The sequence below is a fragment of the Dasypus novemcinctus genome, chromosome 4 (assembly GCF_030445035.2).
Source record: "Dasypus novemcinctus isolate mDasNov1 chromosome 4, mDasNov1.1.hap2, whole genome shotgun sequence".
Taxonomy (NCBI): domain Eukaryota; kingdom Metazoa; phylum Chordata; class Mammalia; order Cingulata; family Dasypodidae; genus Dasypus; species Dasypus novemcinctus.
In genome coordinates this window covers 156,573,563-156,601,545 of record NC_080676.1, presented here as the reverse complement: position 1 = coordinate 156,601,545, position 27,983 = coordinate 156,573,563, and the positions used below count along the sequence as shown (strand labels likewise).

The 27,983-nt window shown below is 42.5% G+C and overlaps 1 protein-coding gene and 1 pseudogene across 7 annotated transcripts; one reads left to right on the top strand and one right to left on the bottom strand.

The window, feature by feature from the left end:
• Positions 1 to 1,574: 1,574 nt before the first annotated feature.
• SETD4 (SET domain containing 4) lies at positions 1,575 to 23,847 on the top strand. 7 transcript variants are annotated; one of them, XR_011648715.1, is made up of 12 exons: positions 1,575 to 1,810; positions 3,665 to 3,841; positions 9,926 to 10,021; positions 11,899 to 11,936; positions 13,909 to 13,997; positions 15,669 to 16,098; positions 17,521 to 17,695; positions 19,173 to 19,254; positions 20,065 to 20,145; positions 20,535 to 20,776; positions 22,517 to 22,640; positions 23,641 to 23,847. XR_011648715.1 is itself a non-coding variant. In XM_071214949.1 (11 exons), the coding sequence occupies exons 2-11, from the start codon at positions 3,769 to 3,771 to the stop codon at positions 23,773 to 23,775; spliced, it is 1,293 nt and encodes a 430-aa protein (XP_071071050.1). In that variant the 5' UTR covers positions 1,575 to 1,810; positions 3,665 to 3,768; the 3' UTR covers positions 23,776 to 23,847. The 7 variants fall into 7 exon arrangements, 5 of the variants coding, with proteins under 5 accessions (XP_071071050.1, XP_004474535.1, XP_012373462.1 ...); XR_011648716.1 differs by having other exon boundaries at positions 20,413 to 20,776; XM_071214949.1 differs by lacking the exon at positions 20,535 to 20,776 and having other exon boundaries at positions 19,203 to 19,254.
• LOC139438803 (ubiquitin-conjugating enzyme E2 L3 pseudogene) lies at positions 7,856 to 9,179 on the bottom strand (annotated as a pseudogene).
• Positions 23,848 to 27,983: the final 4,136 nt, after the last annotated feature.

The window sequence follows — 27,983 nt, the reverse complement described above, 5'->3', positions numbered from 1 at the left end:
TCTGTGGACCCTGGGATGGCTATGTCCACTCCACCTCTGTATCAAAAGGGTGCTTAGATTCCACTTGGATGATGGATGCCGCTCTCCCGTTTGCAGTTGTAGGCACTCTTGTCTCCCTGGTGTGGTGGTTGACCTTCTTCACCTCCCTGTTAGCTGGCTGGGGTAAGTCCAATAAACCAGATGATGGGAGTTGCAAGTCTGGTAAACTATAATTTTATTAAAGTATAATTTAGCTCACAGGGTCTTATCTTGCCCGTGACTCTAGTTGCAGAGCTCTAGTTGATATTGGCTTTTCTTCCTATATTTTATGCTTGCTTGGGATGTTCAATAAGTCTTCCTAACAGATTGGAGCATGGAATTTGAAGCTTGGTATCAAATTGTGGCCAAGCTACTTATTAGGTATGTAGCTAAAACAATTTACTTAATTCTCATCTATAAAGTGGTAGTCTACACTATTTTTTTCTCTAATAATAAGAAAGTCCTCATTTCACTTTTCCCTTTCCTTCCTTTCTTGAATGTAGTTGTGTGAGAATGTGATCCCTGTGGCTGCAGCAACTATTTTGAGACCACAGGAAAGAAATTTATGGGTGAATAGTTATCTCTCTGAAGATGGTAATGTGGAAAGTCAGAAAAAGACTTAAGCTTGATCTTTGATAACATCACTGAATCATAGTTCCAAATCGGGAACCATCTATTTTCAGCCTTTTTTCCCCTTCCCAACTTTTAATTTTAGAATAGTTTTAGATCCTATATACCTCTCAACCAGTTTCTCCTGTTAACATCTCGCTACTACGGTTACATTCATCACAGCTAAGAAACAAACAAAAGATGGCTATCAACTGTCACACTTTATTCAGATTTCACTAATCTCCCCCTCACATCCTTTTTCTATTCCAGGTCCCCCTCCAGGATACTTCATCAATTTAGTAGTCCCGGGTCTCCTTAGTTGCCTCTGGTCTGAAGGCTTCTCACAGTTTACTTGTCTTTCATGACGTTGGTTTATTTCAGGGGTATTGGTTAAGTGTTTTTGCGTTTCTCTCATGATTTTCTCGTGGTAGAACTGGGATTTAATGTTTGGGGGACGGAAACCTCCTAAGTGAAGCACCCTTCTCATCACATCATATCCAGGAATACACTATCAACATGACTAACCACTGGTGAGGTTAACCTTGCTCCCCCGGCCAAGGTAGTGCGGGCCAGGTTTTTCCAAAGCGAAGCTACTTCTTTCTCCCTTCTCATAGTCCAGGTGCGCGTGGGCGTAGAAATTGAACTCATTCTTGGGGTTGGGGGCCGGGGCCTGCTAGGCCGAGCGCGAGGCGGAGCTCGGCGGGGAAGGGAGAGTTGGGGCCAGCCTCCTGGGGCGGGGTCAAGCCGCGTACCCCGGGAGTTTTCTCTCTCAACCTGCATAAGAGTTGGAGCCGCGGGGCGCGAACCCGTGGGCCGCGAACCCGTGGGCCGCTGGGTTGTCTCGCCCCGCGCTCCTAGGGTAGGTGGGAGGGGGGTGGGAGGGGGGTGGGAGGGGGTGGCTGGGGAAGGGCGGGGCTAGGCCGCTGGGTTTGGCGTCCCCCGCGGCCTGGGGAAAAGGAGCGCATGCGCGCGCTGGGAGGCCTCCTCCTCCACCCCCGCGGGCTGGGATCTCCGCTGGGTGACTGAAGACTTGGGTTGCTGAGATCTGGAGGCGGGCGTGACGGCGCTCAGCCCCTGGGGCTTCTGTCCCCCGCTCCTCTCGCTCGCTTTCATCTCGGGCGCTGTTTCAGGTTCCCGGGCGGCTCGGGCCGCCCCCTGCCGCCGCCATCTTGGAGGCGCTGAGGTGAGCCGGCGGTGCTGCCGCGGGCGCGCGCCTCCCGGTGTCCGGGCGCGCTGGGTGTCCACGCTGTTTTGAGTCTTACGTGTGAAAAGGAGGCCTGGCTTCAGACTGTGGACCTCCAACAGGCCTGGCATTATGCTGTGCGCAACTTTAACCCCACGTCAATTTGGAAAGCTCCCATTTAGCGGACATTGGACCCAACAAGCCGCTGCTGAGGCGCAAGGGGACAGCAGGGCCGGAGTTCGAAACCAACGGGGACCTGATGGCCACCCGACTGGAGGTGGCTGGCGGAGCGGGGTGTGTCGGGGAGAGTAGGGTGGCCTCTCTTACAGAGTTTGATAATCGTGGGAACGACAGGGGTGCCGTTAGCAGGGGCTGTCACCAGGGCTCCACGTGGCGCGCACCCGGGCCTCAGGTCAGGGTGGGGGAGCCAGGTGCCGGGAGGGGACGCGCGCAGCCGCTGGGCTGGGGCTCTGGGGCGGCCTCGCCAAGGTTCTGTAGATAGTGAACTGTCCAGTGCTGAGCTGAGGTGTAGAGAGTGCCTGGAGTTCTTTACTAGTTATTCAGTTCTCCCTTTTTGTTTTGTATGAGTAGATTTTAAAAGCACTTACATGTCTAAGTACATATATGTGCCTGTATGTGATATAATATATATGCCACTATGTACACATACATATATGTCACAGCGTAGCAGGATACAACTGGACAAGCGCCTCTGGCCTTCCTCCCCTTCCTGCCCTACTCAGATAACCACTGGGGGCACATTTTGACTATCCTTCCTTCCCAAAAGTCTCATTTCATGAGCACGTATAATAACGCTCAAGAACCAAACCCCAAAGGGATCATTTAATTAATACTATTCTGCAACTTTCTGTTTTACTTATCTCAGACATTTTATTTTATTTTATTTTCTTAATCCCCCCCCTGTTGTCTGTGTCCATTCGCTGTGTGTTCTTCTGTGTCTGCTTGGATTCTTGTTGGTGGCACCTGGAATCTGTGTCTCTTTTTGTTGCGTCATCTTGCTGTGTCAGCTCTCAGTGTGTGTGGCACCATTCCTGGGCAGGTTGCACTTTTTTTGTAAGGACAGCTCTCCTTACAGGGCGCACTCCTTGCGCGTGGGGCTCCCTTATGTGGGGGACACCCCTGCGTGGCACAGCACTGCTTGCGCGTATCAGCACCGCACTTGGGCCAGCTCACTACAGGGGTAGGAGGCCCTGGGTTTGAACCCTGGACCTCCTATATGGTAGGTGGACGCTCTATCAGTTGAGCCAAATCTGCTTTCCTGTCTCAGACATTTTGATATCTTAGTACATTCCTGTTATTGGCTGCATAACATTCCATTGCTTTATCATGCTGATGTGTTTAATGGATTTCAGTTTTTAGGCTTCCAAGGATGTAGCCATATAAATTTTATGATCATCTCTTTGGTTTGCTTTCTAGGCTCTCTTTCTCTCCCTAGTCTGTTGCAAACAACCATTTAACTATATTCCACACTGAAAGGGAATTTTTTTTCTCCTTTAAGACTTTTAAGCTTAGGGTGGCTTAATGGTTACTCATTGTTTAATTAGAATGTTTATTTCCAAGTAGAGTTTAGTTTTTAGTAAATGCGGACTAGAATTGAGATGTATAAGTCACCAAAGTCCACGTTTATGTTTTCAATTATGACAATTTCGGTGATTAATCAGCGTTTAGTGAGACCTCAAGATAAAGCTTTTTTAGAGGGACTAATGTAGTGGGTATTCCATTATTGCATAAGGGATGTTGATTTTGCTCACAGCATAAATTTTTTATATTCAGAAACACCCTAGAGAAATGGTTTACTGAATAATATATATTTGTATATTTGAATCTATGTAGGTACAAAGAACAGTGGTTATCATACAACCGGAAAGTAAGGCAGAAGGCAAAGAAGATGCTTTTGATTTTAGATTTGGCATCTAAACAGAAACTACATTTTTAGTATGCAGAAGGGAAGAGGGAGAACAAGCCGGATCAGAAGGCGGAAACTCTTCAGAAGTTCTGAATCAAGAGGAGGTACAGTTTTGATTCTTTTGGTTCTATTCCTTTGTTAATTGATGTCTGTTACTACACATAACTTTTCTAAGAGGCATATGGACAATGTTCAAGGAGAATATTTCTTCAGAAAATACTCTTTTTTAATCGTGCCATTGTATTCTTTTGAACACTTGTGGGAATACAAATATATATAACTAATTGCTTCAACTCTTTCCTTTCAGGGCATGATCTCAAATTTTCATTTCTGACCTCTCTCCTGAACTCCAGCCACCTGTAGGATATAACTGTTTGGATATAAATTTTTTTTTTTGTAAGATTTATTTATTTTACTTCGTTAATCTCACCTCTTGTTGTTTGTGCTTGCTGTCTGCCCTCAGCTCTCCGCGGCAGCACAGGCCAGCTTACCTTTACCAGGGGCCGGGGGATTCGCACCTGGAGCCTCCCATGTGGTTCCTTTAGATGGGAGCCCAATCATTTGAGCCACATCTACTTCCCTGGATATAAATTTTTTATTCCACATTCCCTGTAACTCAATCTAGACAAGATATTGTATGTTACTGTGTTTGGCCAACTGGAAAGTACTACATAAAATGGAATTTTTCTAAATTTTCTAATTTTTCTAAAAATTAATAACATCCTCCTCGTTGACCCCAACTCCTGTCAGCACCACTCTTGAGGTAATCTTTGACTTTTTCCACTTCTTTACTGTCCATAGCCAACCGTTGTCCTACTAAATCTTACCTATCCTGTTTTAGGTTACCTTCTTCCTCTCTGTTCCACAGCCTGTACCCTGGGATGATTTCAGCTGACTCTGTTGGTTTGCCTACAACCTTGTTTTTCTTCCCTTCTCACTGTCGAGTTTATTGCTGTCAGTCTAACTTTCCTAAATGACTGCTTCAAGGTTGCTGGTTTGGTTAGAGCCTCCAGGGATCCTAATTCCCTTGTGCATGATAGTTGAACTCCTGCTTCCGCCTGAATTTCAAGGCCCTTTATAAGGGAAACCATGCTTCTAACTAGGTATTCCAGCTGTATATAATCTCTGCTCACCGCTCCCTGAACACACCCTGCACACTTCTACCTCTTCCCCATATTGCTCTTTCAGCCTACAATACCTGTTTTCTTTCTCCTTTCTTGTCTAGTTTCTCTCCAGGCTTCAAAGCTGAGCTGAGTTTACTTCTGCAGAAATCCTTTTTCTACTTCTCACTAATGCTATGCTTCTCTGAGATGCTTGCCTTCCTCTTGACTGTCATTCCTAAGTATCTTGTGGTTTTCCAGTTGTTTCTCCTGGTTTTCCAGTTGTTTCTCCTAAATAAATGGTTAACCTCTTGGGGTGAAAAACATATCAGGCAACACCACAATGGTTAGCACAGTGCTGTGTGTTTAATAGTTGCTCAGTGAACACTGATTAATTGCTCTTACTGTAAACATTTTTCTCTAATGATAATATTATGGGGAGCCTTATATCTTAGGTCGTATTTGCATTTTTTCCCTTTTATTAAAGAAGTTATAGGTTTACAGAAAAATCAGGCATAAAATACAGAGTTCCCATATTATTTGTCTTTTTTAAACAACTTTGTTGTAATACAGTTGACATGTAATAAGCACCACGTTTCATGTCTCCAAATTTATTCAATTTTGATGTCTGTGTATACCCTCAAAACCATCACCACAGTCAAGATAATGAATATATGCATCACCCCCAAAATTTCCCTGTTTCCCTTCGTAATCCTTTCTTCCACACCTCTCTTACCCTTCTCTCCTCTGTCACCAGGCACCCACTGATCTGCTTTCTGTCACTATAGATTAGTTTGCATTTTATTCAGTTTTATATAAATGGAATTTTATAGTATGTACTCTTTTTTCATCTGACTTCTTTCACTCAGCATAATGATTTTGAGATAATTCCATGTTGTTACATGGTATCAATAGTTCATCCTTTTTTTTTTGTTGCTGAATAGTATTCCATAATTTGTTCATCCTGTTGATGGCCATTCATGAAGCTTCAGTTTTGGGCAATTAGAAATAAAACTACTATGAATATTTGTGTATAAGTCTTTGTATGGACCTGCGCTTTGTTTTTCTTTTCTCTTGAGTAAAAACTAGGAGCGGAGTGGCTGGATCATATAGTAGTGTATGCTTAACTCTTTAAGAAGTTTCCAAACTGCTTTTCAGTTTCTACGAGCAATTTATAAGAGTTCCATTTCCTCTAAAACCTCCCTAATGCTTGTTATTTCCTGCCTTTTTTGGTTATACCCTTCTTAGTAGAAATGAGGGTGGTGTCTTGTCGTTTTGATTTGCATTTCCCTAATAACTCCATAAAACATCTATTTATGTTCTTTTTTGCCATACATATAGGAGCCTGTTTGGTGAAGTGTCTGTTTAACTCTTTTACTCATGTTTTTTATTGGGTCGTTTTCTTTTTCTTGAGTTTTGAGTCTCTCTCTATGTTCTGGATATAAGTACTTTATCAGATAAGTGATTTGGAAATATTTTCTTCTAGTCTGGAGTTTCCTTTCTTCTCATAATAGTAATTTTTGAAGAGCAGAAATTTAAAATTTTGATAAGAAGTCTAATATGTCAATTTGTTTTTTATGGGTCTTGCCTTTGATGTTATATCTAAGAAATCACAGCCTAACCCACAGGATTTTTTCCTAATGTTTTCTTTTAGAAGGCTTTACATTTAGGACTATGGTCCATTTGAATTAATTTAGTATATGGTTTAAGATAGGGGTAAGTTCTCTTTTGCTTATAGATATCCAATTGTTCCAGCAACATTTATTGAAAAGACTAGCCTTTCTTTCCTGAATTACCTATGCACCTTTGTCCAAAATAAGTTGTCTGTACATGTGTGAGTCTATTTTTGGACTTTCTTTTCTGTTCTGTTTATCTTTCTGTCTAATGATGACAATACCACACTCTCTTGATTATTGTAGCTTTATAATAAGTCTTAAAATCAGGTAGCATTTCACACTGAATGTACTGAGTGCGAACTACAGGTTAAACTATTATCTATGTAGTGCAGCAGCACCCCACAATGTGTTCACTGAGTGCGATGAGTGTGCCACAATGATGAGGGAGGTTGTTGATGTAGGAGGAGTGGGATGGGGGGGGGCGTATACAGGAACCTCTTATATTTTTTAGTGTAACATTTTTTCTGTGATGAATATATCTTCAAAAAAATACAATTTACAAAAATGATGTGGTGGGGGGTGGGGAGTGGGTTATATGGGAACCTCTTATGTTTCTTGTTTTTTTATGTTTTTTAATGTAACATTCCTTGTGATCTATTAACTTTAATTTTAAAAAATTAAAAAAAATCAGGTAGCATTTTAAAGTGTTTTTGGCTATTCTTGGTCCTTTACATTTCCATGTGAATTTTAAAATCAGCGTGTCAATTTCCATAAAAAAGTCTGCTTGGAATTTAATTGAGATTACATTGAATCTATGGATCAATTTGAGGAGGCTTGTCATCCTAACAGTCTTGACTTTTCTAACCATAGGCAAGGTATATCTCCCCATTATTTTAGGTCTTTAAGTTCTCTCAGCAGTGTTTCGTAGTTTGCAATATGAAGGTCTTGCCCATCTTTTGTCAGATTCATCTCTATTAAGTACTCATATTTTTTGATGCCGTTGTAAATGGTAATTCAGTTTTTGATTGTTTATTGCAAGCATATAGAAATACAATAGATTTTTTGTATATTGATTTTGTATCCTCCAACCCTTCTAAACTTAAGTTCTGGTATCTCTTTTATAGATTCCATCAGATTTCCACACAGTGATCATATTGTTTGCAAATAAAGACAGTTTTATTTCTTCTTTTTCCCTTAGATGCCTTTTTTTTTTTTTTAACATCTTAAATTTTTGATCCTTCCTTTATAGGTACCTAGACCACTTTTGATTAAGAAAACTGTAGAAAGTTAGTAAATGCCATAAGCAGATACCAGGCGGTGGCACGTATCAATTTTCAACAGAGTTCTGCTTTGCCAGGTGTCTGAATGCACTGTTCGGGGTCTCTGCTCACACTTGCAGGAATCAGTCATGGTGGATTTTAGTCCACATGTCGCTTTTCCCATATTTCTTTGTAAACTCTGTAGCGTTCTTATAGAATTTTTAATGGTCCTTAGAGTATTCTTCAGCAAGGTCAGCCTGAAGGGAGTGCTTCGGCTGGGAGTCATTCACCAGTGCAGTGAGGGGGACTGGATTACTTGGTTGTTTTGGTGGCTGACTTCCAGTTTTCACCACTAATTACTGGCAGATAGACCTACCCTTTTTTATCAATGTTTGGGTGGTAGATCTTTGTTTTAAATGTGATCTTTGGTAGTTTGAATGGGTACTCTGCTGGAAAGGTAACTTAGATTCTGAAGTCCCTCTTATCATAGGGAGGGTTGTCAGGAACAACAGGCCCTTCCTTATTTTATTTTTAAAGATTTATTATTTTTATTTTTTATTTTATTTATTTCTCTCCCCTTTCCACCACCCCCCACCCTCCCGCCCCAGTTGTCTGTTCTCTGTGTCTGTTTGCTGTGTGTTCTTTTTGTCCGCTTCTGTTGTCAGCAGCATGGGAATCTGTGTTTTCTTTTTGTTGCGTTGTCTTGCTGTGTCAGCTCTCTGTTTGTGTGGCACCATACTTGGGCAGGCTGCACTTTCTTTTGCGCTGGGTGGCTTTCCTTAAGGGGCGCACTCCTTGTGCGTGGGGCTCCCCTATGTGGGGGACACCCTTGAGTGCCATGGCACTCCTTGGGCGCATCAGCACTGCGCATGGGCCAGCTCCACATGGTCAAGGATGCCTGGGGTTTGAACCGCAGACCTCCCATGTGGTAGACGGACGCCCTATCCACTGCGCCAAGACCGCTTCCGGTAAAGATTTATTTTATTTATTTCTCTCTCCTTTACCCTGTTGTCTGCTCTCTGTGTCCATTTGCTGTGTGTTTTGCGTCTGCTTGCATTATCTGGTGGCACTGAGAAACACGTCTCTTTTTTGTTATGTCATCTTGCTGCATAAGCTCTCTGTGTGTGCGGCGCCACTACTGGGTGGGCTACGCTTTTTTCACACAGGGCAGCTCTCCTTGTGGGTTGCACACCTTGTGCATGGGGCACCCCTGCATGGCATGGCACTGCTTGCATGTGGCAGCACTGCGCGTGTGCCAGCTTACCACATGAGTCAGGAGGCCCTGGGGAATGAACCCTGGACCCTCCATATGGTAGATGGACACTCTGTCAGTTGAGCTACATCCGCTTCCCAGTGCTTGCTTATTGTCAGTAAATTAGCTTCGTCAGTGTGGATGTTATAGAAGATTTTCATTCCACATTTGTGGATTTCTTCAAGCTCCTTCATCAGCCTCTTGCTGACCACCATCTTGGATCTCCACTGGACACTTTTTGTTTATTTTTCTTGTCTTTAAGCACTGGCTGGAGCTGATAGTACAGTGTTGTAAAGAAGTGAGGAGACTGGACATCCTTGTCTTGTCCTGATGTTAGGGGAAAGCACTCAGTTTTTCACTCTTAAGTATGTCAGCTGTAGGATCTACCACGCCCCCCCCATGCCCTTGTCTGTTTGCTTGTTGTTTGTACTTGTTGTCTGCTCCTTGTTTTTTTTCTTAATTTTAGAAGGCACTGGGAACTGAACCCTGACCTTCTATGTGGGAGGCGGAGGTGGGCCCTCAACTGGCATAACCATGCCTGTAGGTTTCTTATAGATGTTCTATTTCAGGTTGAGGAAGTTCCCTTCTATCCTAGTTTGCTGTTTATCAGGAATGGGTGTTAGAGTTTATCAAATGATTCCCCTGTACCTATTGAAATAATCCTATTGATTATATGATCAAAAGACACTGTTAAGGGAAAAAAAGAAAAGCAGACAGGAAGAAAATATTTTAAAATCCCATATTTGATAAACTGCTGGCATCCAAAATACATAAAGAACTCTCAAAACTCGATCAGAAAACAACAGCAATGAAGAAAATCATTTTTTACTTTTTTAAAAAAAAAATCTGCCCTTTTGTGACATGACTTTGGCCTGATGTAGTTCATCAGAGATTTTAAAAAAATAATGATCTGCTTCTACCATGATTCTAATCACCATTTATTCTCTCCTCTCCTAATTAGTGACCGAGAGCTACAAACCTGAATTTATAGAGCTTATGAAGTGGCTGAAAGATAGGAAGTTTGAAGATAACAACTTAAAACCTGCTCATTTTCCAGGTGAAGTCTGGTATTTGACTCTCGTGACCTGCCTCCCATATGTCTCTCATGGGAGAGACAGGCAAGAAGCACAGGCAATTCTTGTGGGTGGGCTGGGTTCTCTCTGGGAGCACAGCTTTTTATTTTGTATGTCAGTTTTCCTCCCTTGTAGCTATTGTATTTATTTATACGTCACTTGTTCTAAAAAAATTGAAGTGGCTTGTGGGGAGAATGTACAAAATGACGAAATAGAATTAAAAATTTAAGAAGGGGAATGGCATGGAAAAATAAGATGAAGGCAGCATAAGGATAATACAGAAAAGACATGGTTATGAAATCTTATATACATGTCAGAAATTGGTGAGCTATAAATTGGACTCATCTCTTTAGTGGCCTGCACAATTGATGTGATCAGTTACCTGCGTCTTAGTGTTCTGTCTATAGATCTAAATTGTTTGCTCAGTGGAAGGTATTCCTGGAACTCAGACCTGAGGGAGATGAAGACATCAGTGTGATGTGACCGGAGGAGCTCCATAGCATCCTCGTGCTGGTTTCATGGGATTTTTTTCAAACTCTTCAGGCTGACGTGCTGTCTATAGTTCCGTTGAGTAAAATGGGTTTTCTCAGTGGAAAGGTGGTTCCAAATAACCATTTGAGATACTTTCTTCCTTGGTGTGGCTCAAGCTAACAACCTAGAGAAAAGGACCCATTGTATACCTATTAGGGAGGCCTTGGCAGATAATGCCCCCTCAGCTGGCTTGTGACTGTGCTTCCTAAATTTTGTAGGAGTCCACTGCGTGGCCAGTTAACTGCAGAGCTGTAAGCAGAGGTGGATTAGCATTCTCTTGAATGTTGAACAGCTTGTTGTAGAGGTTGGATTACTATTCCCTTATGAATGTTGAACTTGTGCAGTGAGTGTCTATACCAGGACACCCGCTCTGCTCAGAGGTGGGCTGGTGATAACCACAGGGAGGACCTAGGGGCCAGCATGACTAAGAAAGTGTCTGCACACACACCCCTGCGATGGAAGTGCTTCTCTTTCAGAGCCTCTATCATTGGCAAATAAGTCTTTTGAGGCATAGTGCACTGGGTTTTGGGGTCTGCTGATGCACAGAGGCAGTTGTGCATTTAGTGCCTTGAAGTTCTGCCTCACAGGGCCAACCATGGACATTTTAGCCTAACAGAAAGTTTAAAGCATTTACCACCAAATGCTCTTTCTGGCCATGAAAATAATTATTAAAGCACACCTTGGGTAATTTGACTTGGAGTAAATTAAGTTCCTCAGTTATCCCCCAAAATAACTGTTTATCCTATGTGCCCTAGGCACGTGCTGAATTATATTCCTTCCCAGCTGAGAGAGGCTATCTATTTGGTTACCTAGGTGGAGAGGGGAGAATGCAGTCTACTGGCTTTCTGGGACATGGAGTGGGGCTTCCTGGTCAGGCAAACAAAGGGTTCTCAAGGTCATTCTTGGGCCAATCTGGGTCTGGTATTGGGTAGAGGTGACCTGAGGGCTTAACCTGTGGCATTGGGTAGGAGTTAGGAGTTACCCCTCATGCCTAGCTGGTTAGCTCCAGGGGAGCGAGTCCCACCTTGAAGGTTCCAGCAAAAGGCCCAGCCAAGGTCTGCATAAAGTCCATGATTGTTTATAGGCCCTGACCCTGAAGCTTGCTTTGTCCTTCAAGGATTATAAACCCATAAGAAGATGAAGACATTTTTCGTAATAGTGGATATCGATTCCTGTTACTCTGTTTTCCCCTTCAGGTCAAAGGATGAGAGAAGACCAGCTTCAGCTTTGAGTATTTTTGATGTTCTTTCACAATTTTTATTCTAAATGCTACCTCTAGGACCTGGATGGTACATAGGATTTAACCTGTCTTCTATCTTTACTTTCCTAGGTACAGGAAGAGGGCTGATGAGCAAAACATCCTTACAGGTCAGAACTTCTTTTTTATCCTTGAGATTTACTGTAGATTTTGCTATTTTGTTTTTTGGTTCAAATCAAATGAGCTAAACATTTTAGAAACACAGTCATTTCTTATTTAGCTAATGTATATGTTTGAAGTCATTTTTACCAGTTAGGATTAAATTTCGAGTATATGAGACAACCCCAAAGTAAGCAGTGCCTAAAACAGAATGGATGTTTATTTTGCTCTCATGTAAAAGAAGTCTGCGAAGACCTGGGCTGATGTGGTGGTTTCACGGCCACTGGCGGCCCGAACTCTGTCCAGCCCTCTGTCACCCCTATAGGGAGCCCCATACCCTTGGGTCCAGGGGTTCCTGAGCATCAGCAGCAGGGTGGAGCCAGGAGGTGAAAGGCAGGTGGCCTCCTCCCTAAGGAAATTCCAGCCTCCATGGCATCACCAGCAGTCAGGTACTTGGCCACAGCTAGCTGCGGGTGAGGGGGCCATGCTATCCCTTTCCTGGGCACTGTGCCCTCCAGGCAGGATTCCTTTAGTGAGGAAGAGGAGAGAAGGCATGTTGGGGAGGCAACTAGTAATTTACTGTGGCACCTCAACCACCTAAAATTGGTTCATCAGGTCGTATTTTAAATGTGCCAGGGCTGTCGCTCTTAGTGTCCCGTGATGTGTGGTGAATGTGGTGCAGAGTTCGGTAAAGCAGACCTTGAGCTAGCGGTGGGAGGAGGCTTTGGAGCCTGTCCTGGGGTTGTGTCAGCTGGCCGTGGGCCCAGAGCTGGCATCCCAACCCCCTCTGCCTGTTCCCTCATCTGCAAACTGAGGACCCAGGACCATTTCCAGGGTCCCTTCCCTTTTAGTTCTTTCTGTGATATTTAGGGATGTCTAATGCAAAATCTGTGGTGAAGCTAGAAATTAATTCCTTAATGTTACTTTTAATGTAAACCCAGCCGTGTACTATGTTTAGCCTAAATAGTGGTGCCTTTAAATGACATTTTTGTTCTTGAGGACGGTATAATTTTATTGTCTAGCAGAAACATTTATTTTCAAGGTGGGAAGGAGAAATATACAGCCATGTATACAACAGGAACCAAAGGTAGTTTTTGTTTTTAGATCATGAAATGATAATTGGCAGCTGCTTCACGTGTAGTTTCAAATACGACTTTTTAATTAAACTCTTAAAAAATTGAGTTGTAATTTTGGTGACTAAGGGACACATACCCCAATCAAGATATAGAAAATTTTAAAGTAGCTTTTTTAAAATCAAAAAGTCATGGAATGTCAGAGCTGGAAGGACTATGATGATCATCCAGTTCAATTTCACTTTACAGATGAGGATACCAGAAGTTGAATCCAGAAGATTTGCTGTTGGGGTGGCTGAGATTTTTCACCAATCTTAGATGCTAGTTAAAATGAAAGCACTTCTTGTCAGTTTTTTCATTTCTGGTGTTTACCTCACATCTCATTTTTTTTCCCTTCTGTGTTTCTCTCTCAGTGAGAGAAACTCCAGTGGTAAAGCTAGATCCTTGGTGTGCTAGATTGGCTTCCATTTTTTTTTTTTTTTGGCCAGTGAGAGATTAAGTAACTAGCCTGGGAGAGTCACTGGACACCTGGATTTCACTGGATAGGATTTTTTGGATGGTTTCTGCCTGTTTTCCTGTCATTAATACTATATTCTGGCATAAAGAAAGTGAAGGAAAAAAGTGATTTGAATTGTCAGAATGTCTCCACATTCCTTTCAGGTGAGAGATTGACTGGCAGGGGGCGTTGATGACATAATTAACCTCTAATTCTTTTGTTGTGTACCTGAAGCGGAGCAGCTTGCTGCCTCATGGGCTAGGGAGTGAGCCCTTTCTGGGCTATTTGACAGTCTCTGGTTGGGTCACAGTGGGTTCTTTGTAGATAATTGTGGAAGCAACGATTTTTATAAAGCCATCCCTGGAGGTACTTCCCGAAGCATGGCCGTTCTCAACTTTACTTTCTTTTGGTAAGGTGGGACAGATGATTATTTCTTTGCCTGAAAGTTGCCTGCTCACCACGGACACAGTGATTAGAAGCTACTTAGGGGCCTACATTACTAAGTAAGTGTCTGCACGTGCATCCCTGCGATGGAAGTGCTTCTCTTTCAGAGCCTTTATCATTGGCAAATAAGTCTTCTAAGGAGTAGTTCACTAGGACCCAGCCCCTTTCTATAATGAATCAAGATCTGAAATTATTTGAAAGGATTGATCTCTTCTATGAAGTTTGTTCTTAGTTCATTGTAAGCTGGCTTTTAAAGTTTTTTTTTCTTAAAAATTAAAAAAAAAATTTTTACTACTAATTATAGTCCTTATCTTATATTTGGTATATTTTTCCCCCAACCCACCCTATTATTAGTATTTTTTTAATTTTTAATTTTTTATTGAAGTATATCATTCATACATGAACACACATAAACAATATTTAGTAAAGATTGTGAGCTTGCAAAATAAGCTTTTTAAGGTTTTTAATAGGCTGCCTGGGATGTGAGTTTGAGCCCTGATTCGTCTCTTATTAGAAAATGAAGATGAAATGGTACAGCACTGGCAGAGAGCCTTGACTCCCATGAGCCCTGCCCCTCCCCCAACAGTATACTGGTCTTGACAAATGCTTATTCCCTCTGTTCTTTTTACCCTTAACTTGTACTTGCTTGAATTCTTCCTAAACCTTAAGAGCTGTTGCCATTATGAAATAATTAGTTTCATTTGGCATAGAAGAGAACAGGCCAAAGTGGGAATTGAGAATTATTTTCTTGCACATGTTATGGTGAGCCTTTGTTTTGGGGGCCTTTTTCTAAATTTTGAAGGTTGAGATGTATAGATATTTTCCCATCAATGTAAGTACTAGGCTTTTTTCCCTCCCAGCCCTGGCATGTTTTTCGAAGAGGGCTAAAGTATCTTTATAGGCCTGAGTGTAGAATTGATTGATGTTTATTTGTACCATTAAGAAATTTTGAGTAGAATTTGTTGTAGTGTAGGAATCTAAATACTTTCAATTAGCATGAGCTATTTTTACTGGCAACCATGTAAACAAATACTACAATGTATAATGGGCAATAGAACACAGTAAGTTTGGGAATAAAAACTTTAGAACTCCTCCCAGCTTTTGAGCATACTCAGTTTTCGGTGTAGGTTAGGCTTTCCAATAGAATTTTCTGAATGATGGAATGTTCAATTCTGTATTGTCCAATATGGTAGCCAATAGCTATCTATGGCTTTTGAGCATTTGAAATGTGGCTGTGTGACTGAGGGATTGGATTTTAAATATAATTTTACTTTAAATTTTAATTTAAATAGCCACATGTAGCTAATGGCTACTGTATGGAATGGTTTTTCCACCAATTTTACAGTCCTTATCCAGGTGATACCAGTGGGCTTGCATCCAAAACTTTAAAACTGGAAGCAAAGAGATTGCTTGTGAAAAGAAATCTCTTGCAAAGAAATGGGGAACTTGGTCCTTTGGGTCAGTTCTTCTCATACATTTGACTTGCTCTGAGCCCTTATATTGGGGTGTGCCTTAGAGAGAGAAGACTTGAGGAAGGAAGAAACTCGGATGGGTCCACTAAGGAAACCCAGAATGTGTGGACAGTTTGAGCATAGTCTTTCTTGTGGGGACTGGATTACATATGTTTTTAGTTTATTTTCCTGTTATTGATTGGTTATTATATATCATGTTATTGTTGATTTTATTTTGAATAAAAGTAATTCCTTTAAACCTGCTTTTCATTTTCAAAGGTGGAAGCCTCCTCTATCCCCTCTGCTGGCTCTGTGCACCTTTTTAGTTTCAGAAAAGCATGCTGGGGACCAGTCTCCCTGGAAGCCTTACCTGGAGATTTTACCGAAGGCCTACACCTGCCCAGTGTGTTTGGAACCAAAAGTGGTGAATCTTCTTCCCAGACCTTTAAGAGCAAAGGCCCAAGAGCAGAGAACCCATGTTCAGGAGTTCTTTACTTCCTCCAGAGACTTTTTCTCTTCCCTGCAGCCTCTCTTTTCTGAGGCCGTTGAAAGCATCTTTAATTACAGTGCTGTGCTGTGGGCGTGGTGCACCGTGAACACCAGAGCTGTGTACATGAGGCACAGGCAGCGCGAAGGCTTTTCCACAGAGCCAGATACTTACGCGCTTGCTCCATTCCTGGATCTGCTGAATCACAGTCCAGATGTCCAGGTGAGAAATTGACATGCTCTGTTGGCTGGCCTGCCTGTATCAGCAGCCCTCCATGGTATGGAGACCCCCTTCCCCCTTCCAGAACTGGGATGTCACACTTGGCAGTGTAGCTGGCAGAGCATTGAACTTTGCTGTGACCACTAGTAGACTTGCTCCTCCTCCACCCTGTACTCAGAATTCTCTGAGGAGGGGATGTGCTTGTTCCCATCTGTAGCTGCAGTGCCCAGCAAAGGCCTGGTGCTGTGGGAATGAATGACTGACACACCAAAACTCATAGGCAGGGAGGGCCCCGTCTGCTTTATTTCTCTTGCTTATATATCATATATTTTTGGATTCGGCCAAGGATGTTCTGTTTTGGAACAAGAAACCTTGTTCCTGGACTCATATCTTGTCTAGCGGCAGAATTACAAGAGGAAGTGTTTTCAAACTTTAAGCAAAAAGAAACAGCTTGTGCAGAGATAAGCAAGGACAGAGCTGTTTTTGCTCTGAAGCAAGATCAGATAAGCTTTTATAAATCATTTAACTTGCTGAGATGGTGGAACTTATCCCCACAGCCTGGCACATAGGAGGTGTTCGGTTTTTGTTTGCTGAATGAATGGATGTTTGTGGGCAAAACAACTTGAAAATCTTTAAAGAATCCCCCTGAGGAGACTGTCACAGATCCCATGTTCCCCAGCCCTTTTTACCTCATGGTACATAGAAGAGACAGGTATACTTGTAGGGCACATAGGGTGAAGGCATGGCTTCTAGGCTAAAGGGAATCCATACCCTGCTCACCTATAACCAATTAGGGGTATACTGGCTGGGACCTGGGCCTGTTTCCTCCTCAGGAACCTGGAGACCTAATGTGCCACCGTGACACTGATGACTCCTGGTATATGCCAGTGGGAGGAGGGGGTGGGGAATTCCTTTCTATGCTTTCTTAGGCTGAGACCATCCTCTTGTCTGGGTACTGGTCTTTCTGTAGGAACATGCATCTCTGAAAGTTTGCTGACCCCTGGTCTGAAGTGCCCTGCTGCTTCCTTTTGGCCTAAATTCCAAATTACAGTCTGACTCTTGCTGATACTACAAAACTGTCTCCCCAGAGAGCTAGGAGCTTGAGCCTGTTATTCATCTTCATCTTGGCTGGGATTTGCTCTTTAGCAAGGAAGCCTCAATGCTTATATCCACTTCTTGTGGGGAACAGTTAGGTCCTCTTGGCACTTTCCTCCATGTGTTTACCTGTCAATTAAGAAGAGTATCACAAAATCCACACCTTGAATCAACCAAGATCATGTTGCTCAAAGGCTGAAGCTTGGACTTGACTTTTTTCCCACATGCGGTTAATTTCATTGTTGAGTATTTGAAGCTGCATTTGGCTTAAATTAATGCAATAACTTAATCACCTACTTAGTTTTTATCTTGAAAACTTTTTATTTGTAGGTAAAAGCAGCATTTAATGAGGAAACTCACTCTTATGAAATTAGAACAGCTTCAAGATGTAGAAAACGTGAAGAGGTGTTTATCTGCTACGGTCCTCATGATAACCAGCGGCTGTTCTTAGAATATGGATTTGTGTCCGTCCATAATCCTCATGCTTGTGTTTATGTCTCAAGAGGTTGGGAATCAACTTTGTTCTTGTGACTAAAATGATATATATATATTTTCCCATCTTGAGTAATGGTTTAAGTTTTAATAGGAATAGCAAAATCTTAATTTATAGGCGTATACATATGTCATTTATTTTCTCCTAGGTAGCACCAGCCTTACTCTTATTCACTACATAGTTTTAATGTTCAAACAAAAACAAAAGCTTAGATAGATTGATATTGAAGATGAAAAATGAGAAAAACTCTATTACATTAGTCAAGAAGATAGAATGGAAGAGAAGGGAAGTTGTTAAGGCAATAAATATAATATGAATAGATGGAAAGAAATGGAAATTTTTATCTGAGACATTGTCAGTGTGAGTTCAGATAGTACTGGGTTAGAGTGCTTAATATTTATTGAGTGTGTGTAAGGCACTCCCAATCACAGAGATACCTTTATTACATATTCCTTGTTGTTGGAGCTTAATGCCCTGATGAAAGAGTAATTCAGTTTTTTTGTATGTCATCTACTAACTATCATTATTGTTATTACTGTTTTAAAAATAATAATTTAGCTGTTAAATGTATGGTGTGAAAATTCCAAATACAACATTAAAAACATATATAGAAATTTAACTTTTCCTCCTTTTCCTGAAGCAGCAGAATCAGTTTTCTAGGCCATGAAGAAAGGACCAAAGATTTAAGAAGTTTACAGTCTGAAGCACTTTTAATATATGTTCTGGTGGATATAGAAACTTGGTTAAGATGATACTATTTCATTCTATATGCTGAGAAATAATTTTAGTTTTCAGAATAAAAAGGAGAAAAGCAAACACTGAGCCTTGTTGGGTCTCTTAGAAAACTGGCTTTGAGGTTGGACTCCTATTTGTAGAGTCTTGATAACTTCAATAGAGATAGCTATGAAATACTAATTTGTAAAATCTCAACAGAATTTACATATTAGCTTTTTTAACATTTAAAAATAAAAACAACATTGGAATATAAAAGGAAAATTTTAAAATAGAAAAATCCTCATTTCCGTATTACCTCAAATAGCATTGTTTGCTTTTGCATATTCACTTTCAGGTTTTTTATGGTTGCAATCACTAATATCCAGATTGTTTTGAATTTGGGCTTTTGAAAGCTATTAATATATAAAAATTTGCCTATGTTTTTACAGAGGCTTTGCTTTTGGTTGTCATTTCCCAATAGCTGTACTAATATCCCAGTGTTGGTTGATCTTAGATTTATGTAGTAGGAACTGGATGTTTTGGCCTCCTGCCTTGAAGTCCTTATAGTTTTTCAGGGACTAAATAATGATCTCACTGAATTGGAATTGGGGACTATATATTTTTTTGTGTGAATCAGGTAAGTAAAAACTCTGTTCAAACATGTCTTGATTGCTAATGGGAAGGAAAGTGATTTGAGAAGGGAGGGTAAACACTGCTGTGTTAGTTACATCCTAAATCACGGTATGATTTTTTTATTTTTCATTTTTTAACATAGATATACTTGTTAAATATCTTCCAACAACAGATAAGCAGATGAACAAAAAGATTTCCATTTTAAAGGATCATGGCTTTATAGAGTAAGTATTTCTCTCCTTTGAATTATTCCTTCAGGAAATTTTCATGAAAAAAATTGGGGGTTAAGGTTTCTATGAATAGGAGTTACCTCCTGACTTAGCATTTGCTAAGTGCAGTGAAAATATGCTTACTATTGTGGAGAACATTGGGAGGATAGGACACTTTTAAGAAACTTCTTTGGGGACTTAAGATACAGGCTTGAAAGGTTAAATTATGGTACCTGAAGAGAGCCCTGGATATATTGATGATTGGGGGCCCAGTGCTTGTATGTCTCTAACATGTGTCAGGAGGGCTGGCCTTGAGCTCACCCAGTCACCTAGCAGCATGGGCGCTGGTTCAGACACTTGACCTGCATGGGTGGCAGTGTTCCAGGCTCTCTCTTGCATGTACTCTCTGGATCAAATTAAGTTTGAAATAATCCGGTGATAGTGTGAGGGCAAACTTGCTGGGGTAGCTGCCATTTGTCTGAGTCGCAGGATTAGTCCAAATTCTACATCACTCATTGTACTGTGAACAGTGATGCGTGCCCTCTTTTGTCCCGCTCATCTAAGTTCAGCTTCCTAACAAAATTACTTGGAAACTAGCTTTTTATTTTATTTATTTTAAATACTAAAAGGAAGCTTTCTCTTACTCAGGCTTTAGTCTTAATTATTCATAGGCCTTTTTTCCTCTTTTGTCTTTTTAACGGAGATTGCAGGCTACATCATGTTTAGTGGCCCCTTTAAAAAAAGCATTTGACTCGTCAGCCATTTGCTGTGGTGTCATGAAATACTGAAATAAAGGATTTGCTGCTATTTGTTTTTCTGCTTTAGAAATTTGACATTTGGATGGGATGGACCATCTTGGAGGTTGCTCACAGCTCTGAAGTTGTTATGTCTGGAAGCCGAAGAATTGTAAGCTCCACATGTGTTGGTTATAAGCTATAGTTACGGTCTGGACATAACTTTGGGGTTTTTTGGCTGCCATTCAAATACCCATGCTGAGTGGGAAAAGGAATGTCATTGTATATTGGAGCTGCATATTCTTTCTGTAACTTGCCCATGTAGTGAGTATTTCTGGAATCTTGGTTTTAGAGTCATATTCAGAGTTCCTGCTTCTGAGGACTTTTTAGTCTCCAATCAGTTATTTTCCCCCTGGTGACCAGACACTTATTGTTCCAGGTGAACACTTTAAAAAATATGAGCCACAGCACTGCTCAGAGGAAAGTCTCAGTCCAGATTAGTCATGTTTTCCTGGAAGCAAAGAGAGCATCTCACCTTGGGACCACCTGGTTCTGTCCTAGGGCAGATCCCGAGCCCCTGCCGGAGGAGTTGCCTGGACTTTTTCACCTGGGAAGCAGCTCCTGGAGCCCTTAGTGTACACGTGCCTCCTGGTCAACTCCTTAGGATTCCACGAGGTGACCGCTCCCTCCTCAGCTGGGCCTCTGGGCCATGCACTGCCCACTGCCTGGCACGCCTTCACTCCAGGCCTTGTCACGGACAGCATCCTCCATCTCGCTGTGCCTGGCACTTAGCAAAAGTGCAGGTGAGGGAAATGATCTCAGGAGGCTCCCTGGAGGATGAAGGCATCCACAGTGGCTGGGAGGACTGAGGGAGATAGGCTCATAAACAGCTCTAAGGCCAGGGCCTGGATGCAGCTGGAGCCATTCATCCAGGGCCACTTGTTAATGTCTTGGTTCCTGATCTTGCTGACTTTCTCAGTGACTTGGGGAGTGAAATTTCAGAAATACTTGTGTTTGCTTTCAGCAGGTTGTATATTTTTATCTTACAGATGCTGTGAATTCTGTAATTGATTGTGTTTCCTTTTTTTTATTTGCTAGAAAACTCAGGCAAATTTGTGGCCCCAAATATATAGGATTTTAAGGCATGCAGTTTCTCACTGGTATCATTCCTAGCAGCATCTTCTCTCTTCTGTCGTTTTTCTTCTGTTTTCCTCATTCATTCAGCTTACATTACATTCAGCTTGTCTTGTGTGGATCCATGTAAGCGTCTTTAAGTCCTTCTTGAAATAAGGTAGAGGTTCTTTTTAGGCCACTTCAACCTAAAATTAAATAAAAAACTGGATGCTTCCTAAAGACAATGCTTAGGCCCATTTTTCTTCTCTTTGAATAATTTCTAACAATTGAGTGTGGTGTGGCAGTTAAAGTATGGGGTTGGGATTCTGCCTAGTGTGTGCTTGAATGCTATTTCTGTGTCTCACTAGCATTGTCACAAAGATGAGTTCCTTAACTTCCTGATTCTCAGTTTCTTCATGTCTAAATGCTTTACAAGGGCATTGTGAAGAATAAATCACATAGTGGATATACATGACCGCGCTGGGCCTGGCACATACTAACTTCTTTTTTTTTCCTGAGAACTCGTGTATTCCTGAGGTTTCAACTTTTGCCTCTAATGGTGGACTTCTAAGACTAGGCCCTGTTGCGCCTTATCAGCTGTTCTGCATTTCTAACTGGCTTCTTAAACTCCCACTGGAATGTTGCCCCAGTCTTCTTACCTTGCCCCTTCTAAGCCAGATTCTGCTTCCAGATTCTTTGCATCCAGAATCTGTTCCTCCACCCTCTTTCTTCCTGGCAAGTGCTTCTTCCTATTACATAAATTTGGCTCTTCACCTTCTGACTCAGCTCCCTCTTGCCTACCCTAACACACCTAAACTCTTGTGTCTGCAGTAACTTGGCCCCACCTTGCCCACTGGACCTCATTTCCTGCAGACGTTTACAGTATAAAACTGGAAAAACCTGCATGTAGTGAAAGACTTGGTTGTAGATTTGTCCTTCCGTATATAAAGCATTTTACTTTATGAAAATGTTCTGTCTAGTTTGCCTTTTTTTTTAAGGAAGGACTTACTTGGAGAGAAGGAAAGCTCTGCCCCCTTTACTCCTTAGTTCTTTGACCTTTCTGCTCTATACTTGTCTTCCTGCCTTCTTGCTGTTTCTTGCCTTATTCTCAAGGCTGGTAGATGTGACTCCACTATATATGCTAGGCATAGAATTTCAATGATAAAATTCAGTCTCTGCCTGCAAAAAGTGCCCACTCTCCTTGCTTTTTTTTCTCAGTTGCTTTTTCTGACACTGCCTCATTTTTACTTCTTATCTACCTTACTAGCTTCAGTACAGGACTGCATTTGATATCGAGCTTTTAGGGGATTTGTTTATGGAATGAGTTTGTATTATGCTTCTGGGAAATCAGAAGAGTTTACTGTGCTGTGTTGAAGTGTTAAAGCTTTATTTTTTGAGAACCTGCTAATGTTTATCTTATTATGTTCTAGCACATGCTGGAAAAAAGTACTTCTTGGTGAGGTAATCTCAGATACAAATGAGAAGACAAGTTTGGACATAAGCCAGAAAATATGCAGTTATTTCATAGAGGAGACTAATACTATGCTTCAAAAGGTATGTTTCTAGAATAGTACGTCTTTTCTTAAAAATGGGTTTTGATTAAGCAGTTACTTGTTTTGTACATGTTGGATAGGGATAGTGTACTTTATAAGAGCACTTTGGTGCCCTAAATAAATGTTGGTATAATCTTTATTTTTGACTATTAACCTTGTGCATACACATTTTTCTTTTAGGAGGTGCTGGGGATTGAACCCAGGACCTTGTACATGGGAAGCAGGTGCTCAGCCACTGAGCTACATCTACTCCCCAATGAGAGTTGGTTTTTTTCCATTTGTTTGTTTTATTTTTAAGGTGATACTGGAGATTGAACCTGGGACCTTGTACATGGGAAGCAGGTGCTCAATAATTTGAGCTACATCTACTCCCCCATGCATACAGATTTTTTCCCCACCCCCCCTACCCCCCAAGATGGTTCCCTTGTCTGTTTGCTCTTTGTGTTTGCTCATTGTTTATACTTGTCTGCTTGTTGTCTGTTTTTCCTTTAGGAGGCACCGGTAACCAAACTTGGGACCTCTCATGTGGGAGGCAGGACTCAACTGCTTGAGCCACATTTGCTCCTTGTGTGTTTAATTTTTATTTTTTTGCTTGTTCTCTGCTCATTGTTTGCTCATTGTCTTGCTTGTTGTTTTTGCTTGTTGTTTGCTCATTGTTTTTGGTCATTTTTTTCAATTGTCTGCTTGTTGTTTGTGCTTGTTGTCTGCTTGTTTTTGCTTGATATCTGCTCATTGTCTGCTTGTCTTCTTTAGAAGGCACTGGGAACCAAATCCAGGACCTCCCATGTGGGAGGCAGGTGCTCACCTGCTTGAGGCATATCTGCTTTCCCTGCATATACATTTAATGGGTAGGAATTGTTGCAGGACTTCTTGGTAATAGATTTTCAAGTATTATTTCCTATTTATGTTTTTATTTAGCAAATGTTTTAATTAAATGAAAAATCATCTCATTTGTATGAAAATATTAACAGGATTAAAAATAATTTAAAAATCATTTTCAGGTTTCTCGTATGAAGTATGAAGAAGTGGCTTTGATAAACCAACTAACTTTGGTAGAAACTTTGTGGACAGAAGAGCTGAAGATTCTCCAAGTGTCTGCTGAGATTCTAAACAATTTGCAGACAGCTTTTACCTAACTTAACCAAAGTGTATCTGAATTACCTCCTATGGTGGGTGTGACTTCTGAAGTAAACATTTTTTCACCAAGATTGGATGAGTTAAATTTATTTTATATACAGTCATTTACAGTTGATGAATGGTCTCTGTTAAACTATTAGGTATTTGGACCTTTTCCTTGTCCTGGGGTGGGGTGAGGGCCGTTTCTGAACCCGGACGGGTATCTGCAGAGGGCAGAGCAGGTTCTGGGCATTCTGAGCTGTCAGTGAAGATGGATGGACCATTCTGAAGTTCATTTAATACTTGACAGAACAAACCTCAGGCCCAGAGGAAGTGCAAGGAAAGTACTAAACCTCCAGAAGAGAGGGAGCCTGGGAGGAAGCAGGAGTCAGCCCGGAGAACCCATGTGTGGTCTGCCACTGAGTTCCCTGCTCTTATCTGACTCATCTGCTGTAAAAGGCTGTGCATTTGTGCTTCCGAGCTGCTCAGAGACCCTCAGGTTAAGGGGCAGGTGAGCAGTGGGTACCTTGCTGTGGGGGTTTGGGGGTGCCTCCAGCAGTCCTGGCTTCACCCTTAGCCATCCAATTAGAAGCCTCACCCTTCCCTGAGAGTTGGGGGATTGGGTCATCCGGGGGATTAGATAATCTGGGGCACCATCCAGAACTGATGTCTCATGATTTTGAAGGGGAAGTGAATGTATCATTGTTAAAGAATGGAGAAATAAGAGCCTGCTTCTCCATCCTCCCTCACTTATAGTTTTTCAGAAGTTCTTTGAACTCTGTTGTCAGCTGATACATTTAAGGCCTTTATTCTACTGCTTTCCTCTAATTTCATTGGGGCTGTTGAGAGGGAGCAGATGTAGATTTTTGTGGTCATTAGCCATTTGGAATAATGAGTTTTTACTTTCTCTTTAAAATGTTTTAAATAATAAAAGCATTTAAAGCTGTAGGCTTTCCTCTATTTTTTTTTTCCCAATAAAGTGTTCTATTTAGTAGCTTTTTAGATTTATACTGACTCTGGATTTATACTATTCATAGCCTTTTTATGTATGTCACCATATATGACAAGTCTGTAAGGGAGCTATAGCATTTGATGTACAGATGGCTTTACCGAGGCCACACAGGCTCTCAGTGGCAGAGCCAGGACCATAACTTGGCTTTTTCCCCCAACTTTTACTTGTTCTGATCACAGAAGCAAATTGTGCTGATCATAAAACTTGACTCTATTGAAAGATATGACAGCACCATACATTAAATATCATAGTGATTGTGTATGAGGCACTCTAGGCCTATATATCCAGTGTTTTATTCACATGTCACAGTCACCCTATTTTACCAACAAAGAGGTTAAGAAAGCTACTTCAGATTACACGTAGTATGTGGTTGAGTGAAAATACCCACTCCTCTCTCAGCAGGAGCCAGTGATCCCAACTCTGGGCTATGTGTGTCCAGAATTCAGCATGCTGGTTCTGCCGTCAGGTAGAATGCACATGTCGGCTCCGCCCTGGGTCCGTGTCCGGGCCTGCCATCTGGCCTTTTTTTTTCAGTTGGCATCAACCCTGATGCAGAGAGCAGCACTTCTTCGAGTTCTTCCCCACATAAGCATCAGTGAGCACTGTAGCTGTTACTGAAGATTTTGTTGGGGAGATGGACATAGGAGGGGTCTGCGTTGCTCTCCCTGCTATACAGTGTCAGAAGTCTGGATGAAGCATGTAGTGGGAGGCCTGTGCAGGAGCAGCCTTCCTCCTCCTCTCAGCGGGGTGAGGACATCATGTGGCATGACTGTGGCTCTCCTGCCTTGGGAAGGCAGGAGGTGGCTGCCGGTACTGTTCTCTGGTTCTGGGGGGCCTTACATGAGAAGGAAGGGACGTGGCCTTTCTACTCTGTAGATGTAGCATCCTCTCGACCCATGTGTCCTTCCCTGGATGGACCCATTGAGGTAGATGTTGGAGGAGCCTTCCAGGGGTGAACTCAGAGTTTCCAGGAGGAGGGCTCCCCCTCAGTGTGTGGTGGCCTCTGGTGACGTGAGGAGTAATTGTGGTGTGGCTCAGTGGCACCGTGCTTTCAGCTTTCTCCTGGAGTCTTTCCTGGACAGGCTTTGCTGCTTGGTGAGCCTGGCCCTGGCCAGCACAGCTGTGCCTCGGGGCTGGGGAGATATCTGTCAAATTCTGGGTTCAGTTTGGGGGAACTGACCTAAAACCATGTTGATATTTGGACTTCCGTTTTCTCTCCATTTTAATTTCTGACTCTTGAAAAACCAGGTGGGAAGAGCGGGACACAGCCCCCACAACTCAGAAGTCTTTGACTTTAGGGGACCGCAGGACAGTTAATGTGGAGAGGGTGGGGTCTCGGAGGGGTGTGGACAAGATTCTCAGATAGGGCTGGACTGGGGGCCTGCTGGGCCCACCCGGACCATGAGGGGACACCCAGTGGGACTTTCCTGTTGCCCAGAGTCCTCTTGCTTTCCCTCCCAGGTTTTTATTCTTCCCAGAAGTCGAATTCCTCTACCATTGTGGAGCTCAACAAAGCCTGGTGAAAGGGACCCACTCTCCTCAGAAGGCAGGCAGAGTTAAAAAAAAAACATTTTTTTTTACCATTTAAAAATAAACATTTTATTTTAGAATAATTTTACATATACAAAAACGTTACAAATGTATTAGTGTGCTCATATTTTCCACACTCAAATTTCCCTATTATTTCCTATTATCATCTTATATCAGTACAATTCATTTGTCATACCCAATTAACAAATGCTGTTATATTATTAACTAAAATCTACAATTTATTCGTTTTCTCTTTATTTTTTTTTTAAATGTTACATTCAAAAGATATAAGATGTCCCCATATACCCCCATTTCATTTTATTACATCTTGAGCATCTTTCCCTTTCAGTGTATGTAGTTTATATATAGATTTTTTTTTCATAGCTGCAGCATATTCCATGATATGCTATACTGGGGGTTGGTTAGATAGTAAATGTTTTAGGCTTTCTGGGCCATACAGTCTTTGTCACAACATTCCGTGACAGCAGCCTTAGTATGTAAACAAATGACTTGGTGCATTCCAATAAAACTTTATTTGCGAATACTGAGAGCAGGCCATAGTTTGCAACTCCTATGCTAAATCATTATTTATTTTTCCTGTCCCCTAAATATATTCCTACTTCAAAGTGCTTTGAAAAACATCTTTGAAAAACAAAGCCCCCTTTTTTATTGTTAAAAACTTGGCAGACCCTTCGGCTAATTGTGCTTTGGTTGTCCAGTGCGGCGGCTTGCTCGGTCGGTAGAGGTGGGGTCTGGCTGCGGACGAGGGGTCGGTCCAGCTCTGGACGAGGGGTCGGTCCCGCTTGGGACGAGGGGTCGGTCCCACCTGGGACGAGGGGTTGGTCCGGCAGCAGACGAGGGATCGGTCTCACAAGGGGTTGCGTGGTTCGGCTGACGGGGTCGCCCGGCGAAGCCGGCGACGAAGGGGTCGCCCGGAGAAGCAGGCGACGAACTGGGGACAAGGGAGGCCAGGCCCTTGTCGGGGGCTCTCAGGACTGGAGGGCGCACGGCAGAAGAACTACCGCGGAGACAAGGTAAACACGCAAGTCCACTTTACTGAGGGAGAGGCAACAGTTTTATAGGGGCTGGGGAAGGCTGATTGGTCAAAGCCACGCCCTGTTCTGATTGGTTGCCGGCGAAAGGTCAGTGGGCGGTACTGGACGGGGGAGGGGTGGTGGTTAGGGATTGGCTGTCGCTGTTGCTGGGGGAAGGGGCAGGGTTTAGGGATTGGTGGCTGCTGTTGCTGGGGTGGAGGGCAGACTGGAGTTTCCTGCCCACGCCTGGCTGTTGCTGCTGTCGGGGGAGGGGAAAAGGGCAGACTGGAATTTTCCGCCCTGCGCCTGCGCAGGGAGAAGGAAGAAGAAGGGTGCTGCCCCACAAGGCATCGTGTGGCGCCATCCGGGAGGAGGGGCGGCCGTGGAAGCATGGCTGCCGAGAAGGGGAGACCCGAGGGCACTCTGCGCCCATGCCGAGCTCCCTTCAGGGGTGGCAGTGAGTCCGACCAGCCACCCTATTATGGGGCAGTGGCTTGACCTGCCGCGGCTGCTCCCCTGCCAGGCCAGCAAACCACACTTCAGCCCGAGGGGTGACCGCAGTCCAGTGATTAGAAAAAATGCATAATGACAATAGTACCTACTCAGAAACACTTAAAAATAAATAATAATTCATAGTTTACAACCGACCTAC